Consider the following 19,422-nt stretch of genomic DNA (forward strand, 5'->3'; position numbering starts at 1 on the left):
CAGTTCATAGTTTCTTCCATGAATTATTAATGAATCATTGTGAACCAGCAGGAGAAAAGGGAACTAAAACGTGTAAAATTAAGCCTTTAGATTATTTTTATCCCCCTAGGTGTAACAAGAATTCGACTAGGAGAACTTAAGACAGCATATAAGGACATGGGAATGGTAGCCAAAATAGTCTGTATTTACTGATAGGCTTGATAGTCTGATAGGCTTGTAAACAACTTTTCGTTTACAAATCTTGTAGTTTGCAGACCTGCTAAGTCATCTGATGAAAAGGAAGGAACAAATGAACCCTAAGACTTATTACCCATCAATTTTATCTTCCTGTCCATGAACCTATTAAAAAAAGGCTCCTGGCATAATGGGGCCCAATGGCCAGAAGACACAGTTGTGCAGAGCAGCAAAATATCGTGAAAATAAGCTGTGCAAGTAATATCTGCCAAAGGCTGACATGTTTTAGTTTCCGCAGAGTTAGCAAGAAACAGGACACTGTCCAATTCCGTTTTGCAGACAATTTGAGAAAAGTGATTTTGTAAAGAAGTGAAAAACAGGGAAGGTCTCTATTTGAAGAACTCTTGTGCGTATATTTATATACACGTGTGTGTGGTGTATGTGCACAAATCAAAGTGTCACCTCATCAGCCTTAAAAAAAAAGGTAGCAATTCTACAATGTTCCCCACAGTACTGTTTTCTTGCCATTGATACCTGTCATACTTCAGCCAGAAAACTCCATAAACTGTACGAAGATTTTTGCCATTTTAATTGTGATATTTGGGTAGAAGTCTTTTAATATTCTTCTTATGTCTCAATGAACAACATTATTAATAAAGTAATCTGCTCAGAAATTCAAATTATTTATTTTTATGCACTTTTTAACAGAGGGGTTATAGGCTAAACTTCCAGATGTACACTTTTGTAGCTTTGAAAGGGGAAACACAGAAAACTAAATGTGTATATGATACGGCTTCCCTCTAATTTCCCAAAGGCCAAGTTTGAGCATTCTGAAATTTGTGGTCTGTGTCAATAAATCAAAATCTGCCTCAGAATTTGTGGTCCATCTCTAGAATTACTTCTTTTAAAACAATTTTTTCCTCATATCGGACATATTTCCTTCAGTACTCAAAAGATCAAAAGGAAAGGCTTTGCAAGTTCTTTAGTCCCAATCTTGGTAGCATCTTTCAATTGACCATTTGAAGAATAAGCACAAAACACATCATAGTGAAGTGGAATGAACTCACTGTAAGGTGGTATTCAAAATTTGATTCGATGTATTCTTTGTGAATGTGAATACCCCTAAGACCTTTGCACCAGACCCACGTAGGGCTGGTTTTACCATCTGTAAACTGTATTACATATTTTTCAATAAAAGTTTTCTGCTAAAAATGTACAAATAGGAAGGATTGATATCTTGTGACAGGTTAAAGGGGGAAAACACAAAAAGATTTTTTTGTGGATGCGTTTTGACCTGAAGTAATTTCCATACCCTTATAGCCCTATATGCATCTATGGATACAGAGCAATGTACAAAATACAAGTACCAGAAGTATCATACTTAAGTACAGTATCATACTTAAGTATCAGAAAGGGACAGAGGCCCCGGAGGTTGAATGGAGGAAGAAGAGAAGGCATGCCTTCCACAGCGCGTAAGAGACTGCTTAAAATCCTCCTGAAACACAACCTCCACAAATTACCAGAATGGGTCCCACAGCGTTAGCAAGTGGCTGCAAAACCCTTCCCCTAATCTCCAGAAAACTTTGAAATAAAAAGCCTGTGGCAGTCACCAAAGCTCTTCAGCGTAAGGACGGTATATTTGTTAAGTACAGTTGGGGCGTACATTGTGGGGGAAATTCTTGCTTTAATACGTGGTCTACTAGTATTGTCTGACTTCTCCAAACTTGGGCCTCGGCTGAGGCCTTCTGTGGATGTAAACTTTGTTATTCTCTTGATCTACTAAGCAGTACATTCCTCTCTCCCCAAATTAACATGACTTTTGAAGATTGGTGCATATCAAAGCTGCTTCCCTTTCTGCCCAAGCGGGGCCAGCATATACACCACCATGAGTAAGTATACAAAGGTAAAAACGACTTCATTTTACGCTGTGTCTAGCAGAGAGAAGCAGGAAGGCAGAGACGCAAAAGGAAGGACCCTATCCTTTTTGTCATCACCCCCCTGTTTCCAGCTGGCCGGGTATGCCGTTCACTGCAAACCAACCACCCAACATGTCGTTACGAGCAAAGCGGCTCTGATTTTACCTGACTAAATTAAAAGCCTCTCTTGTCCAGATCACTGCAATGACTACGTTTTCATTATCGTATCAAATTTCCCCTTTTAAATCACAAGGAAAGCTGCCCAGGTGAGGTCCGAGAGCCTTATTTAGTTAGGAGGTGTCATTCAGCTGCGCCAGTCACTCGGGCAGGGAAGAGGCGGCCACACCAACAGCAATGGCTGTCCTCACCGCCTCCTCCCTGCCCGCCAGAGGGTCCTTTATCGCAGGGCAGTTCAACACAACGAGTCCGGCCACCGCGTTCACAGGCAGCCATGATTCCAGCCACGATTAGGAGGACAGATGTGGCCGAGGTCCTCATGCAGATACCCTCCCGCTACCAAAATGGTGGGGAATCCACCACGGAAACATCATGCTCTTCTGAGGAAAGAGCTTTAAAACAGCTCCTCACAAAATAAAAGCCCGCCTCACCTGTGACTGGGAGCCGCGCCTGCAGGACGGCAAAGGTCACAATCCTCCTCCACTTCATCTTGCTCGCCCGGGCCGTGCTGGGGAGCGGGAGGCCGCGAAGGCGAAGAGGCACCTCCACGGGCTTTGCTCGTCTGCCGGCCCCGCAGGAAGCTCACCTCCTTTGAGGGCTTTCGGAGTCCACCTGCCGGCAGCGCTGCCGAAGCACGCGCCTTCCTCTGCCTCGCAGCCTCTGAGGTCTGGGGTTTACGTTCTTGGTATTGATGTTTGGGGTTTCCTTTTGTCTTCTTTTTCTTTCTTTTCCTTTTTGCAAGAAGGTTTTTGGTGGGGTTTTTTTTTTCAGTTTGTCTGATGGTTCCTAGGTCATCCCAGGCAGCAGCTGCTGATCTCTACAAGGGGCCTAGAAAGCGTATCTGGTGTCAAATTCGGCCCGACTTCAAAAGGGATGCCGCATGCTGGGAAGAGTTATATAGTACAGCATAAATAGAAGTTTAAAATTGTAAGCTATAGTCACTCTCGAACAAGTAGCTGGCTAAACTGGTAAAGATATAAAGCTCATTTCTAAATCTAACTGAAATATGGGCTTACCATGAGCAAGTGAAAGTGGCTGCACTCTCAGGGCTGTGGGGTGGCCCACACCAGGGAGAGCTGGACTCTGCCCGTCCTTGCAGATGGCATCCACAGGATGTAAAACACCACCGCAACTGGCCCTGGCCAGCTCATTTTAGTTGTACCTGCCTATGAAACGGGGATGCCTTTTGATGTGAACACACCACATCTTTGTATTTTGAAAGGGTGTCAGCATGTGCAGAGCCCTGGAGCCATTTTGTCCTCCGAGCCACCGCAGCCCGTCGGGAGGAGAGCCTGTGTCATCTCTGCGGGAGAGCACGGTGTGCATCTCCTCCTCGCTCGGCTTGAAACAGAAAGCTTGGCCACCTCTAGCTCTGCATGCCACTCCTGCCTACAGAGCGGGCCATGGGATTCAACCTCCTGGCTGCTTGAAGCTGTCCTGTAGCAACAGATCCCGAGGCAGACCAGCACACCCCAGGAGCGGGACGAGTGGTTTGAAGGCGGCTGCGGTCTGGGAGCTAACAAGGCTTTTCGGCCCCACGTTGTAGGCTCGCCCGTTAAACACCATCCCTGGAGCGACACAAAACCGAGCAGGCCTGCCTGGCAGCCACACTGGCAAAGCCTGGGTTCCCCCAGGCCCACGTTCTCCATCCAGCACGATGACCGCAGTGCCTCCCACGTTGCCCTGAGCCCCTGACCCCCCCCTTGGCTCTCCCGTGCCCCCAGGAAGCACATGTACGTGCTGACTGACTAACCCAGCAGCCCAGCGCGTAAGTGAAAATGCCCCAATTTTTCTGCTGTTCTGAGGGGACTAATAAGATTGCTGCAGCTAGCTACACAAAACCACGAGCAGGAACAGGTTGTGTTTGAGTCTCCTTTGTTTAGCTGAATTGATGTTGATCCCCTAGGTCAAAAGTGGTTGGGGTGGTGGCGAGTGGCAGGCTGAGGCAGGAGAATCACAACGCTCGTTTCCTTACAAAACCAAGCTAGTGATCAAATCGGGCGGTATTAAAGCAGCGCCCCGTAGGCAGCAGTAGATAACCACACAGGCAACAGAATAAGCATGCTTCAGCAGTAACCTCACAAATGTCACTCAGGAGAATGCTTCACACTATGAGCTGGAAAAACACAAGAAACTGATTTGTATTAACCATACTAAATAATTTCATTATGCTTTTACCGGAGGACCTCAACATGCTTTTCAAATTAGCCTTACTAAAGCCGGGGCAGTTAAGCTTTTACAGATAAAGAAATGAAGTCTTAAGGGAGACAGGGGAAACAAGGCACTAGAACTCAAAGAGAATCAGGGACACCTGGGAGTTGTTTGGTTTTGGCGTTGGTTTTTTTGGTGTGTTGGTTTTCTTTATTAAAAGCAAACAAACAAAACCCAAACCAGCCATCACAGAATGCACGAGAAAAAAACAAGGGGAGAGCCAAGGTGTGGTTAGGGTTACCTCCTCCTCAACATTTCTCATTGTGTTTTTAATATTATTATTTTCAAGAAGCAGCAGCAGCTAATAAAAGCATTCATTTAGGGCAATAGAGGGGAGAAGAAACCCAGTATAATGAAATGAAATTAAGAAAGGTGAAATCTGGAGTTTTAGAAAAATCTTCCCGAGACGGAGATATTAGACAGAAATAATTTCTCTGGCGAAGTGTTAGGGCATTTATATGAAAATCATACCACTTGACACAGTGATGCCAACTCTCACTTTGTAAGAAATTTCACATTATTGTGCTCTTTTCAAATGTGAACAAATAAAAATTTTCACTTTTATTAACAGAAATAAAAAGTACATTTTAGACAACTGTGAATTAGAAAAGCTTGAAAACATGACGTAAATGCACCTTAAAGCCTAAAACTCAGTTATCTCCACCCCATCACAATACAACTGGCTCAACAGAAGATTGTCGAGTGTTTACAACAGTAATACTATTAATACACTTCAGGATCAGAGATTAGGCTGGGAGGAAGCACAAGTATCTCAATGCATAATTTTTTTTTCAATTTCTAATTCTTGGAAAAGAAAGAGAAAGAGGAATGTGCATCCCCAGCAGGTACAGGGACAGGATTGGTGATAACTATTTCCCAATAGCATGAAGACAACTGGCAGGGTGAGAGTTATTGTGTGTCTAAGAAGTAAGGGTTTATAGTCTTTTGAAAGCAAAATAAATTGAAGTTCTTGGAAGAAGGACACCAAGAAATTAATCACCTTGCTGTCTGGAGTAATGAAGGCTAATACATTGATAAAACGGTATTATCCTTTTATTTAATAATTCTTATATATTGCACCAGTCAATGCCAAAATGGTTAGAGACTAATATTACTCCAGCGCCCAAAACCTAGTGCTGCATGCCATGCTGTGATACCTAGAAAGTACTGCTGAAACTCTGCTCTCCCCCAGCCTTGGGGAGGGTTTCCTTTGTGGCTCTTCTGCCCCAAAAGCTGCAAGGGAAGGCTGGAGATGGGTTCTGACTCACTGCCAGGCAGAAGGCAAAGCACAGCCCATGAGAGCCACCATGTATTGAACCTGAAAGAGGTGTCATTAGTCCCAGAACGGCTGTGGTCGGGTACACGTTCTGTATTCCAACATGAGCCGGATAAAGCCCTTTCTGTCCACTTCCCCGTTAACAGAAGATGGGCTGAAATAAGGAATTAGTGAGAGGAAAAAAAAGACCGCTGCTCCCACTGCAGGCTGCCTAAATCTCACTGATGCCTTATCCAAAAGCTAAAATAGTATCATACTATGTATTGATATTTTTGGGTAACAGTATTTTCAGAGGAGCAAATGGCACTGCTCATCACTATTCCGCTGACCCCCGTCTCCTCCTGTTATTGATCATAGCTTCTCCCTCCGGCAGAAAGCCAGCAAATTATCACTTTGAATAAAGAGTTGAGGCCAAAGGTAAGGAAAAGGAATGAAGAGCTGTATAAGAAAGGAAGATTAATGGCAACAGTAGGCACACTGGGAGAACAGCAGTTGGGCCAGTGTGTTTTGATGTCTAGATAGGAAAAGGTCAGAGAAATAGAGTATATGGACTTCATTCAGAAGTGTGGGTAGAGTCAGAAAAAGGCTTTGCATGACAGGGCCCCTAGAAATTCTCTCCTCCCCATCCCTCAGCTTTTGAAATAAGGTAAGCTTTTCATTGTATTTAGATTATAATGATAGTATACAAAAGATCAATCATGCTTGTATTATGAGTTATTCTCAGAAAAAGCACAGCATGGGAGATGCAAATCACATGCAGTCAAGGAGTACAGAAAAAGATAAAGGGGAAGTGGTCTCTTCTTTAGGAAAAAGCTTTTCTGTGTTCATACAGCTTGCAATTACATGATGAGGAATGTTTGCTTAGAATGTTGCCTTCTCTTCAGCCTGTTTGGTCTTTGCCTCTCTAGGAACTACATAGCACAGTAAAAACTTTGGCGCCTGCTGCCCATGTTGTGCATTAGGCAATCTCATACGTGCATTTTTACCAACAGTTTAAACTATACTGACGTTTCAGTTTACTCGCTTCAGTCAGATCGTAAGAACTTTGTTAACACTGGACTAGAAATGAATGCCAACACTAGTTCAGCTGAACCAGCAGCTATTTTTCTCAATACAGACAAAGCCACAGTGGAGACATAAAACCCTCCCTGCTGGGTTAAGAAAAGCTCTCAGCTAAACTTGACTCTTTATCTAAGCATACGGGTGGAGGAAAGTGCATTTCAACAATTACCTGCATTGGGAAGACTGCAAGATTTGATCTATGGTTCCTGAAACAGAATGGGTCAGGGAATTGAAGTGGTCCCCAAGTACAACTCAGTTGTGTTTAATGCTGGTTAAGGTGCAGCTCATTATCTGTAAGGGTAACATTTTTCATAAAACAGCCAACGTATGCACTCAATTGGTTCTGTGCACCAATATGCCATTCTTTCTCTGGACACAAGAAATCCTGGAACAGCTGTAATGCAAGGGGCTGATTCATGCCCAGAAGCATCCCCTTTTCATGCTTACTGGTTATGCTTCGACTGTGCTATAAAAAAAAGCAGCAGGGTCTGCAGTTTTAACAGGAAATAAATGAAAACTAAAAAAACAAACCCACACCACAGTCAAGCTGAGGATTAAAAAAAAGTAACTACACTGCCCTCTGGCTCATGTATTGCTACCACAGAGAGCTTGCCTGTAATCATCACCGCAGACTGCTGGGACTGAGAACAGGTCAGTTATCAGAAGTTCTCCTAAGCCTATTTGATACAGTTAGTACTTGCAGGCAAAATTAATACCTACATCACCTGATGGAGGAGCTGGACAACTTTAAAGATGGGAGAATCCAGACAGACTGCAGTCTTGCCCCTGATCCAGCGGAGAGTGACAGCTGTAGTGCCAGAACTCAACAAGTATCAAAGTAATTTTTGGAGGTGTTCACACAAAGATAATGGGTCTTAAATATGCAACAATTTTCTCTGGTGAGCAAGCTGTAGCCCCCAGCAAGGCATGCCATTCATGCAGTAGACTTAATACACTGAAAAGAAAAAGTCTGCTGTTTACAGTGTGTGAGCCCACAATTTTTATTGACAAAATGTTGCGGACTGACAGTCCCACGTTGCTTCACTGCATTTCAATGCACTGCAGTGCCTTACAGTGAAGCTTCACTTTGCTATAATTGGGTTCAACTGCGCTAATCCCATTGGAATGCAGCAATTAATACTTATTTAGTGATAATTACTGCATTCCAAGAGGATTAGTCCCTGCCCTGCACTTTTGCCAGCATTGCAAATGAAGAGCTAGAAAGAAGACAGTGTCTAACTACAGGTCTTGCTTTGCGGCTCCCAACAGGGAGACAAGAGAAGTTGGTCTCGCTACAACTGCTCCCCTCTGTGTGTGAAAATACTGCTTTTCCAAGGAAAAACCACTTGCCTGTCACTACTCCTTGCAGCTGCATTGTGCAAATAGAAACCCTGTCACATCCAACGGGGTGGGGGGGGGGAAGAGGACAGGAACAGAAAGACAACAGACACCTGTGCGGTACCATAAAGACAAACACAGCCGTGAGTGTATGTTTCCTATGGGAGATGATAAAAAGGCCCTGATGCAGTGTAAGAACAAATTCCTATTCATTCTTTTTGGGGTTTTTGTGACTAGCAGTCCCCTGTTCCCACTATGGTCTTAAAATTTTCAGTGCAACGTGGGTTTTGGAAACCTATAAAGGAGATGTTAGTAGAAACTTAAAATGCATCCTCTCTGAATACTCAGTTTTGAGACTACTGAATGTGCAATGTCCAATTCTTTCCTCCCCAGTGAAGCCTTTATGATCTGCTCTAGTTTGTTTGTTTGTTTTTTAAATGCACTGGAGAGACCACTGCTTATTTCCTATCTTAAGAAGGAAGCACAATGCTTCTTTTCCTTTAGGCTAGTCAAGCTACTCTCTCACATCATTAACATTTTCACCTGTTAATTACAGGTGAATTTCCCTGATTACATTACAGTATATGTAGAAAAATTCTGGGACTTTACCACTAAACACACATCCTAGAAATGCTATTTTTAATTACAGACCACCTTCAGTATTTTCTTGCGTGGCTGTACAAACTGTAATTGATCAGTAAGGTTATGTCTTTCATGACTATAAAAGTATTGTGAAGCCAGAATTTAAGGCCTGTGACAAGTACCTTAATTTCCTTTATTTTCTTCCCCTCTTCACCTCTAACACATACCTTCTGCATTTTTCAAATGCTCATCTGGGGGAAAACTTAATTAAATGAACTGAAATTCATTTAAGCATTTAAAACCAATCAAAAATCCAATTCATGCTTGATTAGGCAACTGGTTTTGGCTAAATGACAACAGGAAAGAATTACGCAAGGTTCTTATAATCATATACTGCAGGTTTTGTGCAATTATTTCTCTATTTCTTATCCCTAAACAATTGCTTCATTTCAATCTAGAAACAGTTACTTTTTAATACCGGGTGATGTTTCATAGCTTCCATTGGCATAAAACATTACAGAAATACATTGTTTCTTCAATGTTTTCACTTATACATGCTTACATATGCAATTACATACATTCTACCTAGTATTTCTTGAAAGTCTGTCTTTCTCCATGTTTGCACAGACATACACGTACCCTCTGCATGGCTTTGTCCACGTTTGTAGCAACCAGAAATCATCTTGTTTTTAAAAAAGCATTCCTCTCATCTAAAGGTACTGAGATTATTTACAAGTATTTTACATGAATCCTACAAAGTGGTATCTATTCATATTTTTATAGGTAAAGGGGAAAAAAAAAAGTAAGGCTACAAAATGAGTAAGTTTACAACCTGAGTCAGTGGCAGTAGCAAAAAATAATGTGAAGTAGTTCTAGACCTGTATAGGTCACTGACAACATTATCAAGGTTGAGGGAGAGACTCCCCTCTCTCAACAAGGCCTGCAGCAGTTGTTGGATCTGCCACCATAAGCGTGCCATCTCTTTTGTTTAAACTGGAGAAGTTATATGCAAAAGTAAGCCTAGCAACTGCAGGAATCAGAAGCAAAGAGTAATGGGGAATTGTTAAGGCTTTTCTACCTAGGATATGAAGAGCTAGGGGGAAAAAAAACCTCAGAACAATCACTACAGCTATCAGGTTCTTTGAGTAAAAAGAATACATCCACTAAATAATACAAAATTTCATCACTTCAGATACTAACTGCATACCTGGTCTCAGTCAGCCAGAAGACTCCAGGCAGCTCTGCAACCAGCACAATTAATGAAGCTCAAGTTTTTTAAAAGTGCAACTTTTGTACCTTTAACATACATGAACTGGGTTTTGTTTCTCCTCTTGAGCTCCCAATTGTCATGACATACACAGGAGCTTTGTGGCTTCAAGGTCAGACTACCTGTTTCAAATCTAAATCCAACTGAGTAAAGACATCTGACAAAAGCAAGTGTCCAGACAACACATTACCTAAGCTTTGTTTCCATAGAAAACCAGGCTATGAAGAACATTAACCACTACAGCCAGGATGAATGAGGTTTACACTCCAATCTTATTACACTATAATATTAAACACAGAAACTCTTAAGAAGCCTCTAGACACAAAAGATCTTAAGTCAAAAAGCCCTGGGAGCAAGTCCAAGAGTTTTGCATGAGAAGCTCATGGACTGAGCTTCCCAGCAGGGAAAATACAACTGTTGGGGAGCACCAAGGGGCAGCTGTTCCACCAGAGCAGGGGAGCTGGCAGGGTCAGCCGGGCAGCGGCCTCACCACCAAGATACACAGTCCCACAGTACCTGAACAAGAAGAGGAGGTTGGGTGACAGCAACCAGGGTCAGCCGCAGTTGAGGCAGGTTTGAGGTTGTCAGTGGGACTAGAAAGCAGCAAGGGCCTGAGCTCCAGTACAGCCCCCAGACAAACAGGAGAAGCTTCGAAGCGAGCTCTTCTCCCAGCTCTGCCTCAGCACTCAAACACCTGCACGTCGTCAGGGCTGGCCTCCAGCACAGGCAGCCCAAACCGCTGGGGAAGGGCTGGGGGGCACTCAAACAATCACAGTCCAACAAGATTAATTAGCTGTTGGACATTACAAATCAGATTCAGGTGGTTTAGTTCAGCTAACAATAAGCCTAAGCCAAAGCATCATCATGCTAATGAACACCCTCGCTTTGGATTCTTACAGTTAGGAAGGACTGAGAGAAATAAACACTATGGAGTCTGGAGGTGGCTGCTCCCAGTCGATGTTCCAAGGAGTTCTAAACCTGTCTCCATTTCCTTTACTAGAGTTTCTTAATTTAAAAACCTTTAAATCATTTTCATGGATATTACTCCTGAGCACTCCATAGCACAAAATGATTACAAAACACAAAAAAATCATGAATACTTCTTTTTTAGCAGCTAGCAGGCTGCTGTCTTTATGGAGGAAAGCATTCATAACATAAAGCACTGCAGAAAAAGAATTTGTTCGTATCATGCCCCCTGTTGTACATTTTTCCAGCATCTTTGAGTTACAATGAATTCAATAACCAATTTTAAGTATTAAACAGTTAACAATCATCCCGAATGTAAGTCTATAGCACCCTCTTGTGTTCAACAATAATATAACAGTTTAGTTGATTTTTAATCTAGATTCGGCGCGTTACTCGGGAAAAACCTGTTGAGAAGAAATTCACCCATTAAGTTATGATTAATACTTTTTGTATTAATCTAACACTCTGATTGAGCTACCTCTATTTTATTGTGAAGATCACAGATACAATATTAAATAGCTAAGAAATTAATTCCAGCTAGAACTGAATAACGGATTAAACTAATACTTGATATGCATAAGCTCTATTCTGTAACGATGTAGCATGTCGCAAGAACCTACTGGACATAAGTCTTACATTAAAGCACAAGAAATTGAAAATCAAGAAGTAGAAACACAAACATGTCAATGAGCAAGATCAATAGACAAAGGACAAACGTGACTATATCATTAGACAGACAGGCTGAGATTATCCTAATTAGATTCGGAACTAACAAACATCCTGTGACTTAGTGAAGTGCCTAAGGTTATCCTGTGTCTCAGATTCTTATCTATGAATGGAGATACTTAACTTCCTGGGTATGGAGAGTGACTTCATTACTGTTTAGAATATGCTCAGATACATCAAGCATACCATGTTAGAGGATACAGAGTCAGAAATCAAAACACTGATTCATTGTTTACAGTAGTATTAATTTCTTATACTCTGCCTTTTCTATTCTAAGCCACAATATTACTTCTGGATATTAGGAAAAAAGCAAACATGCTGACAAGCATGTTTCTCTTCCTCCTCCTTCCCCCAGCTTTATATGCTGAGCATGATGTCATATGGCATGGAATACCCCTTTGGTCAGTTGGGGTCAGCTGTCCCGGCTGCGTCCCCTCCCAACTTCTTGTGCACCCCCAGCCCACTCGCTGGTGGGGTGGGATGAGAAGCAGAAAAGGCCTTGACTCTGTGTAAGCACTGCTCAGCAGTAACTGAAACATCCCTGCTTTATCAAGTTTTCATCACAAATCCAAAACACAGCCCCATACTAGCTACTATGAAGAAAGTTAACTCTATCCCAGCCAAAACCAGCACACTTGTATTCATTTTCACAAACTCCACTATTTTCTCTTCTGCATCTGTGAAACAGAACATGAAGTGTAACACAAAGATGCTTATTTCATCTAAGGAGGGAAAGCCAGGTCTAATAGGGGTGTTTCACCATTTATTCTAGCAAGCATGAAAGACACCAGAGCGACAATGAAACAAGAACTCCGAAGAGAGGGTCCTTGTGTGAAAGAGCGTGAGGGAGAGAAGTATTCTTGAATGTGCAATAAATAAACACTCGACACCACTTATAAAAAAATATTTTAATTTTAACAAAAGCCCAGCATCAGTCTCACACATAAGTTATGGAGTGACATGTAACGCCTTCAGGTGTCCCCATGGAAAGGATCAAGTCCATACCGGAGGATCACTTGAGTTTCTACAGTTGTTATGTCTTATACAAAAATATTTTCCAATTTCATATTTAATGTCAGCATTGTCTGTTCAACATAAATTGTTTCCATATTGTACTTTTTTTGATCCTAAATTTTCAAATAGTAGAACATAATATGTTTGATACAGTAACAAGTACCTTTTTTCCCCTTGCAGAGAAGGAAAACATAGTAAGTTACGTCAAAAATACTTTCACAAATCATTCCAGTATTTGAGAAAAGTAGTGATATAATAACGACATTAAGATGTAGAGATGATTTGATATGACGAATTCCGCTGTTCTATATGGATCTGCCTCTAAGGAGTCTAAATTCTCACATTCTTTACTCTGTCAACGAGGCAATATTTGCTCCTTGTAAAACCAACTTAATGGTTCATAATCCCTTTTGGATATTTATGAACTTAGCACATGGGAAATGAGAGGATGTAAAAAGGTGTTAATTTATTTTTTGTGGTTGTGTGTGACTTATTTTAACAGTGAATTAATTATGCACACCTTTCATTAACTTTCATTCTCCACAAGTCATGAATCATCTGCGTCATACTGTATTGCTTCTTTCTCACTTCTGGGTTACTAACCCAAAACTGCTGTGTAAGGCTTCCAAAACCTGCTCAGTTCTACTGTTGAGGGTAATAAAAGCTGTTACATTGCCATTTGATCAAACTAACAAAGCTGAAGATTTCAGAATCCTAATCAGAAAACATTTACCCTTTACAACATTTTCATTGGATTTACAAGCCACTACTGTTCTTACACTAAAGTCAGATACTTTAGGTATTACCACCCTGCTTCTTTTAAAGAGTCAGGGCTTATAACCACTTCCAGCTGAAGAGTTACCAAGAACTTACCGTGAGGTATACGTAGTTTGCATAAACACAATCATATTCTATAGCACATTCAATCTATGTAGCAAAACAGAAAAATGGCTCAAACGAATGAGTGCATTAGCATGCAAAGAAAATTCTTAACAGAATTTGGGAACTCAGCATATCATTTGCCATTGTAATACAAGCAATGCTTCCCACTCCACAGTCAGCTGAGCCATCCTGCAGTACTTTGCCATAAGATCTAAACTAAACTGGTATTAAAAATAAAATAAAATTGGAGAGTGCTCACAAACAGGTATTTTTCAACTAAGGCACTGAAAGGTTTAGAACTGGACTAATCCTCTAGTTTCCAGTAAACACAGCCTTTCTGAATGAAGACTGTCAACAGACAGACATCCTTCCAAAATCACGTCCAATGAATAAAATTTAGTTATGGCTTATGCACAAAGGTTTTTGAGTATGACATGATTCAAGCTGTGCTAGTTAGTGGAATTTACATTTGCTTCAGAAGAGTTATATAAGCTCATTAACAATGCAAGGTGTTTGATTTTTTATATTTTTAATTCAGCTCTACAATATATAGAAACAAATAAATCTTTCATGAAACAGCCAAAGTAATTCATTTGTATATCAGCATCACCAAGGATCTTCTTCCACCTACAAGGGAGTAAGAATAAGAGTTAAATTGAATGCATTAAGTGTTGACTGCGCTAAAATATATTTGCAAGTTTTGAAGACTTAGTTTTATGCAGACAATAGAACACAATTTCTCTATACTTCAATATCATAATGATATATTCAAAAGCAATTTTGTTTTGAAAAATATTAAGCAATATTGCTGGAATCCCATTAATACAGCTCCATAAATGCTGAATAGTCTCGCTACTTTTAACTATTAGACCAAAACATCATCTGTCTTGCAATTAATTCAAAGAGAGGACAGTGACTCTGCCCACTCTATAGGAGTCCTTTGTCCCAAGAAATTGCATTTAAGCTGAGGTACAAGTGCAGTTAATGATAGATAGTTCTATAGGTACTATACTTGATATTGTTAAGTAGGTGGACCCCCTATTCAAACATATCTTATGATTTCAGACACTGCATTCAGTAGACTACTTAGGTAAGAGACATAAATGTGTATAAAAAACAGAGACATGTAACATACACTGTTAATAGTTTTTACAGGTTCCAAATATAAAGAGAGTTAAGCACGCAAAACTTAAGCACTTACTAAGGCTTGACGCTGTAATATTCTTCTGGTGTCACAATTTTCAGTCCACCGAAGTAGTCCAGAACCCAAATATTGGTGATGTTGAACTTGGCAAAGAACCAGTTATGATCCTTAGGCCAACTTTCCATTTCAGGGTGGCGACTGAATAATGCTTTTTTTGCTAAGACTGCTTCTGAATCATTCACCTAAACAATAACCAGCAAAATATTACACTACGTTACAGTCATGTGAAGACAAATTTTAGCTAAAACACCACTGCTGACTGCAGCGTGCTCTTTTCAGTTTAGCCATGTCTTGTCCCAAAGGACTCATTACTGTGGCAGAGTCCACTCATCTTCAGTGTAGTGTACACCTGTATCTGAGAGAGACAAAAGCTCCAAGGTAGTTGATTTTAATATTAAATCAAAAAGGTGCTTTTAAAGTAAGCATGAGCAAGAAAGTACTTCATCAACATAAGAATAAATCTTTCAACAAATCACAAAACAGAGAAGTGTGGATTCTTGCTGAATTATTACAATGCAGTGTTTTAGGTGTAATTTTACCTCCTCTGCACCTGTTCACTCAGACACAAACAGATCCAAAGGTGTTCAGATGCACGCAGACACACACACATGCAAACAGGATGACAGAACAGAATCTACTAGAGAAGGGAAGCTGAAATGCGTGACAGCACTTAATACACAATGTGCAAATATTTAAAGGGTTAAATCAACAAGTCAGATGTCTGGGTATAGTACAAGATGAAGTAATTAAACAATTCCATTATTGATGAGAAACCTTGTGACAGCAATTTAAGAATTGCTGGAGCGTAATGTGCAAATATCTGAGGTGTAAAAACACCAAATAAGAATTTAGACTATCATATGAGACAGTAACAATGATTAGTCCTCATCCTCAATCATTATCCTCAATAATGGGATTAAGATCTTCAATGAACAACACGTGCAGTACTAAATTCCTTCTATGGGACACCAAAGTACTGGTGTACGAAAGAATACTGCCCTGGCAGCAACACTGACAGGTGATACAATGCACTTTTTCTGTCTCTTAACACCTGTAACTTTATAACTGAGGTTAATATTTACTTAAGCAAAGTTTTGGAAGCACATATGTCACACTGCATGGACCAAAGAATTTAACTAAGCAAAAAAGATAGAAAAATCTTCACACTTCACTCACAAGAGAATTGTCTTAGGCTTCTTCATTTCAGAACAGGTCTAGAGGGATGAGGGAGATTTCCTTCATTACAGTATTGTCCTCCCAAGTGCCTTGCTAAACACATGCCAACATAGCTCCTCCAAATATCAAGTGGTAACTTCATTTTCCTCACACAAACTATGAGCTGGCCTTCTGGTATCACAGCACATAACATCTTTTCGTATACTTTCACACAGAAATTCTAACCTTTCTCTTCTCCATCCACTACACAATACTATTTCATGCACTCAATCTTGTCCAGTGTCAACTTTCAGCTGCTTACCTTTACAATACTCCCACAGAAGATTATGTGGGCACAGAGGGGATTCTGGGGATCGTATCTGTGCTTCTTGCAGTAAGGAGTCTGTGCCAAAGACACAGTTAAGGAGGCATTTGAATTGATCTGAAATGCAAGTAATGACATAAGAGGTTCACATAATTTTGTGAAAAAAAAGTCATAACAACCATATTTTCAGCTTTTGGTACTTTATTCAGCTCAGTATTACTGGTAAAAAGAACAAAAATTACATCTTTTCCTAACTGTATCTGAAAGCCTACTTAGATGAGCTCTGAATCTGAAAGAAAGCCCAGTTTAGAAGCGTGCTGAAGTTTGTTAGCATAAAATCAAAACCTCACAAAACAGCATTCCTTAAAACTCTGAATTCAATATACAGTCTAGCTATTTCACATTCAAATGATGATATATTCCAATTTACACACATACAGGACAGTACAGAAGACAAGGACATACAGTGAACTTCATTAAGTTAATTCTGGTGGAAGGACAAAGGGTTACTGAAAAGGTAACCAACAGAGTTTCATAACTGTTGATAAAATTAGTTTAAACAAAAACAAATAACACCCCCCCCCCCCAATCAAAATAAGCCTTTCAGCTGCCCCCAAACTGGTCAGCTCTTTTGAAGTTTAAAGTGGATTTTGAAAGTTAGGTTTAAAAATTCCTGAGTATTTAAGTAAGACACCTAAATTGAAGAATTAAAGAATCTGTATCGGATTGTTTTTCTAAAACAAGTTTGGTGAACACAGCTTGAAGAGTACTGGTGCAAAACAGGACTGCCTACTGCAGAACGTCACGTACTAAAGTTCATTATCTCCCCACAAAGAAAGTTCATGTGCTTTGAGAAACTTCATTAAAAGAGGTCATCTCAAAAAGAAACCCCAAACCATCACTTAAACACTATGCAGAGTACTGAACCACCTGACAGATAGGAAGTTGCTTAACTACCAAAAAAGCTGACTCATGATTATTCAGCACCGTCTCCCTTACACGTGACTATCACAGTCAAATGTTTTTGCCCTGTAACAGCAGAGTAAGGATCTGCTGAGGAGCCTTCTGAAGGAAAACGTTCGTTAGCTGTCTATACTATGATTTTTATGCTATTCTGAAAGCAAAATGCTGTAGCTGGGCTGGAAAAGAGATACTATACAAGATAAATCAGGCTTTCTACAGCACTTATGTTGATAATTAAACTATTTTAATGTAATAAACTAAAACTTGACGGGGAACAAACAAAAAAGGTTGCCGTAAAACAAAGTCTGAAAAATTTCCATTATTTTTGTGCTTATTTGTTTTACTAATACTGTAATAGCTATCAGAACAAAAAAGTTTTCTAATAAAGGAGGCATACGATCGCTATTTCCCTAACTTTTTAGCCAGCTCTCTCTTGACCACAGCCGAGCAAAAGACCTGAGACAAGGTCAGTTGCTCAGACCCTCAGCGTGCCTGTCTGCTGCCTTTTGCGGTGATCCTGCCTCTACGGTCAGCTCCAGAGGTTTAACTGCTATTCCTTTAGTGGCCTGGGTAATTGCCCTCTTTGCTCAAGAGCCATGCTGCAAATTTCCAGTCCTTTTGGTATTTTTGGTGAAGTTCCCCCTGTTTAAATATTCTGCGGCCCCTCATTTCTCTGGTCAGTACTTTTGGAAGCTTCAGCCACTTCCTCTACCAGAGCGCTGCTTAGCGATTTTTCAGACCACGATCAGCAGGAGCTTCTCAGGAGGACTGCTAAGCGTCAACACAGACAGCACTGCTTACGTTTAGATGTTCAAGGGCTAATAACTGCCCCCAGGCTTCACAAATGGGGTGACACCCACGGAACAGGCAGCAAGCGCATGACATTGCCTTCAGAAAACGCGGGTGTAAACCCCGACTCCTACAAAGGAAATGCCAACCACCGCTTGCTACGGAGGTGAAGAAGCGCAGGCGACCAGGAAAAATACGACACTGCATTAGGAACCCGCATGCTTGTCGGTTTTCAGGCTCCTTTATGGGGGCCACCAGGTACACCTGCGGCGCGCACACGCCGCTGTCGCAGCCGATTTCGCAGGGACACCCCCCCCTTGCCCCGCGCGCCGGCTGAGGGGGCGAAGCCCCGCCTCGCCGCCGCCCGCGGCCCGGCCGCGCCCGCTCACCTCCAGGTCCTGCACGGAGATCTCCATGTCGGTCAGGTAAAGGTAGGGGACGCCGCTGCCGTTGAGCGGCCCGGGGGGCCCGTCGCTGAGGGAGAAGATGTTGGCGAACGGGCGGCCGCGCAGCCCCTCCTGCGCGGAGAGCGTGGCCAGCGCGCCCCAGTCGCAGTTGTGCAGCACGAAGCGCGCCATGCGCGCCGCCTCCTCCGGCGGGGGGATGGCCCCGCCGGCCGCCAGCAGCAGCAGCGCCGCGCACAGGAGCCGCAACCCGGCCATCCCGCACCGGCCGGCAACCGCCACCCACTGCCGGGCGTCGCGAACACCCTCCCCCGCGCCTGCTGCCCCGCGCGGGGAGGGGCGGGCCCCCTCTACTCTCCACCAATCGGAATAACCCTGCCCCCCCTCCTTCACCAATGAGGGCACGCCGGGGCCAACCTTGCGAGTGGGAAATTAGCCTGTCTGCTGTCAGCCAATGGGCTCGCGATGCCCGCTCTCTTCAGCCAATGAGAGCTGCTGTGAGGCGGGGACAATCCCCACGGTGTTCGTGGCTTGTAAACACCTCTGACAGCCCCGCCTCGCCGCCGGGAGGGGAGGGAAAGCGGACGGAGCCACCGGTAACGCAGCAGCCAGTGAAAAGCCTCTTCAGAACTCTCTACCAATCACGTTTCGCGGGCGGCCGGCGAAGCGGGTGGGTAACCCCGCAGGAGCGCCTCGCCCCCGCCCGTCACGTGTATAGGGGAGGGTAGAGGCGCGCGCAGGCCTAGTAGCGGCCGGGGGGGGTTCCCGCGCGCGGGGCCTGGCCGGGCCGTTGGGCTGCGGGGGGCGCTGACGGGACGCGGCCGGATCTGGCGGCTGCGGCTCCTGGCGCCGCTTGTGCGGGTGGTCCGAGGCGGCCCACGGGCAGCTGCAGCGGAGCCAGTCCCGCAGGATGGTTCTGCCCACGTTCTGGCACCCACGGGCTTGGAGCCGGTCCGTTTTGCGAGGTGTGAGCGACCCGGCAAGGGGTCAT

General features: G+C 42.7%; 2 protein-coding genes across 2 annotated transcripts in view; both read right to left on the bottom strand.

Moving 5' to 3' along the window:
- Positions 1–3,593, bottom strand: part of CD247 (CD247 molecule) — a 55,003-nt gene extending 51,410 nt beyond the window's left edge. The window contains 4 exon segments of the mRNA XM_059821055.1: positions 2,699–2,791; positions 2,794–2,922; positions 2,925–2,992; positions 3,430–3,593. Of these exon segments, the coding sequence (XP_059677038.1) occupies positions 2,699–2,791; positions 2,794–2,922; positions 2,925–2,992; positions 3,430–3,593 (454 nt within the window).
- Positions 3,594–14,791: 11,198 nt separating this feature from the next.
- Positions 14,792–19,422, bottom strand: CREG1 (cellular repressor of E1A stimulated genes 1). Its single transcript, XM_059821164.1, has 4 exons — positions 19,210–19,422; positions 18,417–18,848; positions 16,273–16,392; positions 14,792–14,977 (listed from the first exon to the last, which is right to left on the bottom strand). The coding sequence occupies exons 1-4, from the start codon at positions 19,420–19,422 to the stop codon at positions 14,792–14,794; spliced, it is 951 nt and encodes a 316-aa protein (XP_059677147.1).

The sequence above is a fragment of the Gavia stellata genome, chromosome 1 (assembly GCF_030936135.1).
Source record: "Gavia stellata isolate bGavSte3 chromosome 1, bGavSte3.hap2, whole genome shotgun sequence".
NCBI lineage: Eukaryota > Metazoa > Chordata > Aves > Gaviiformes > Gaviidae > Gavia > Gavia stellata.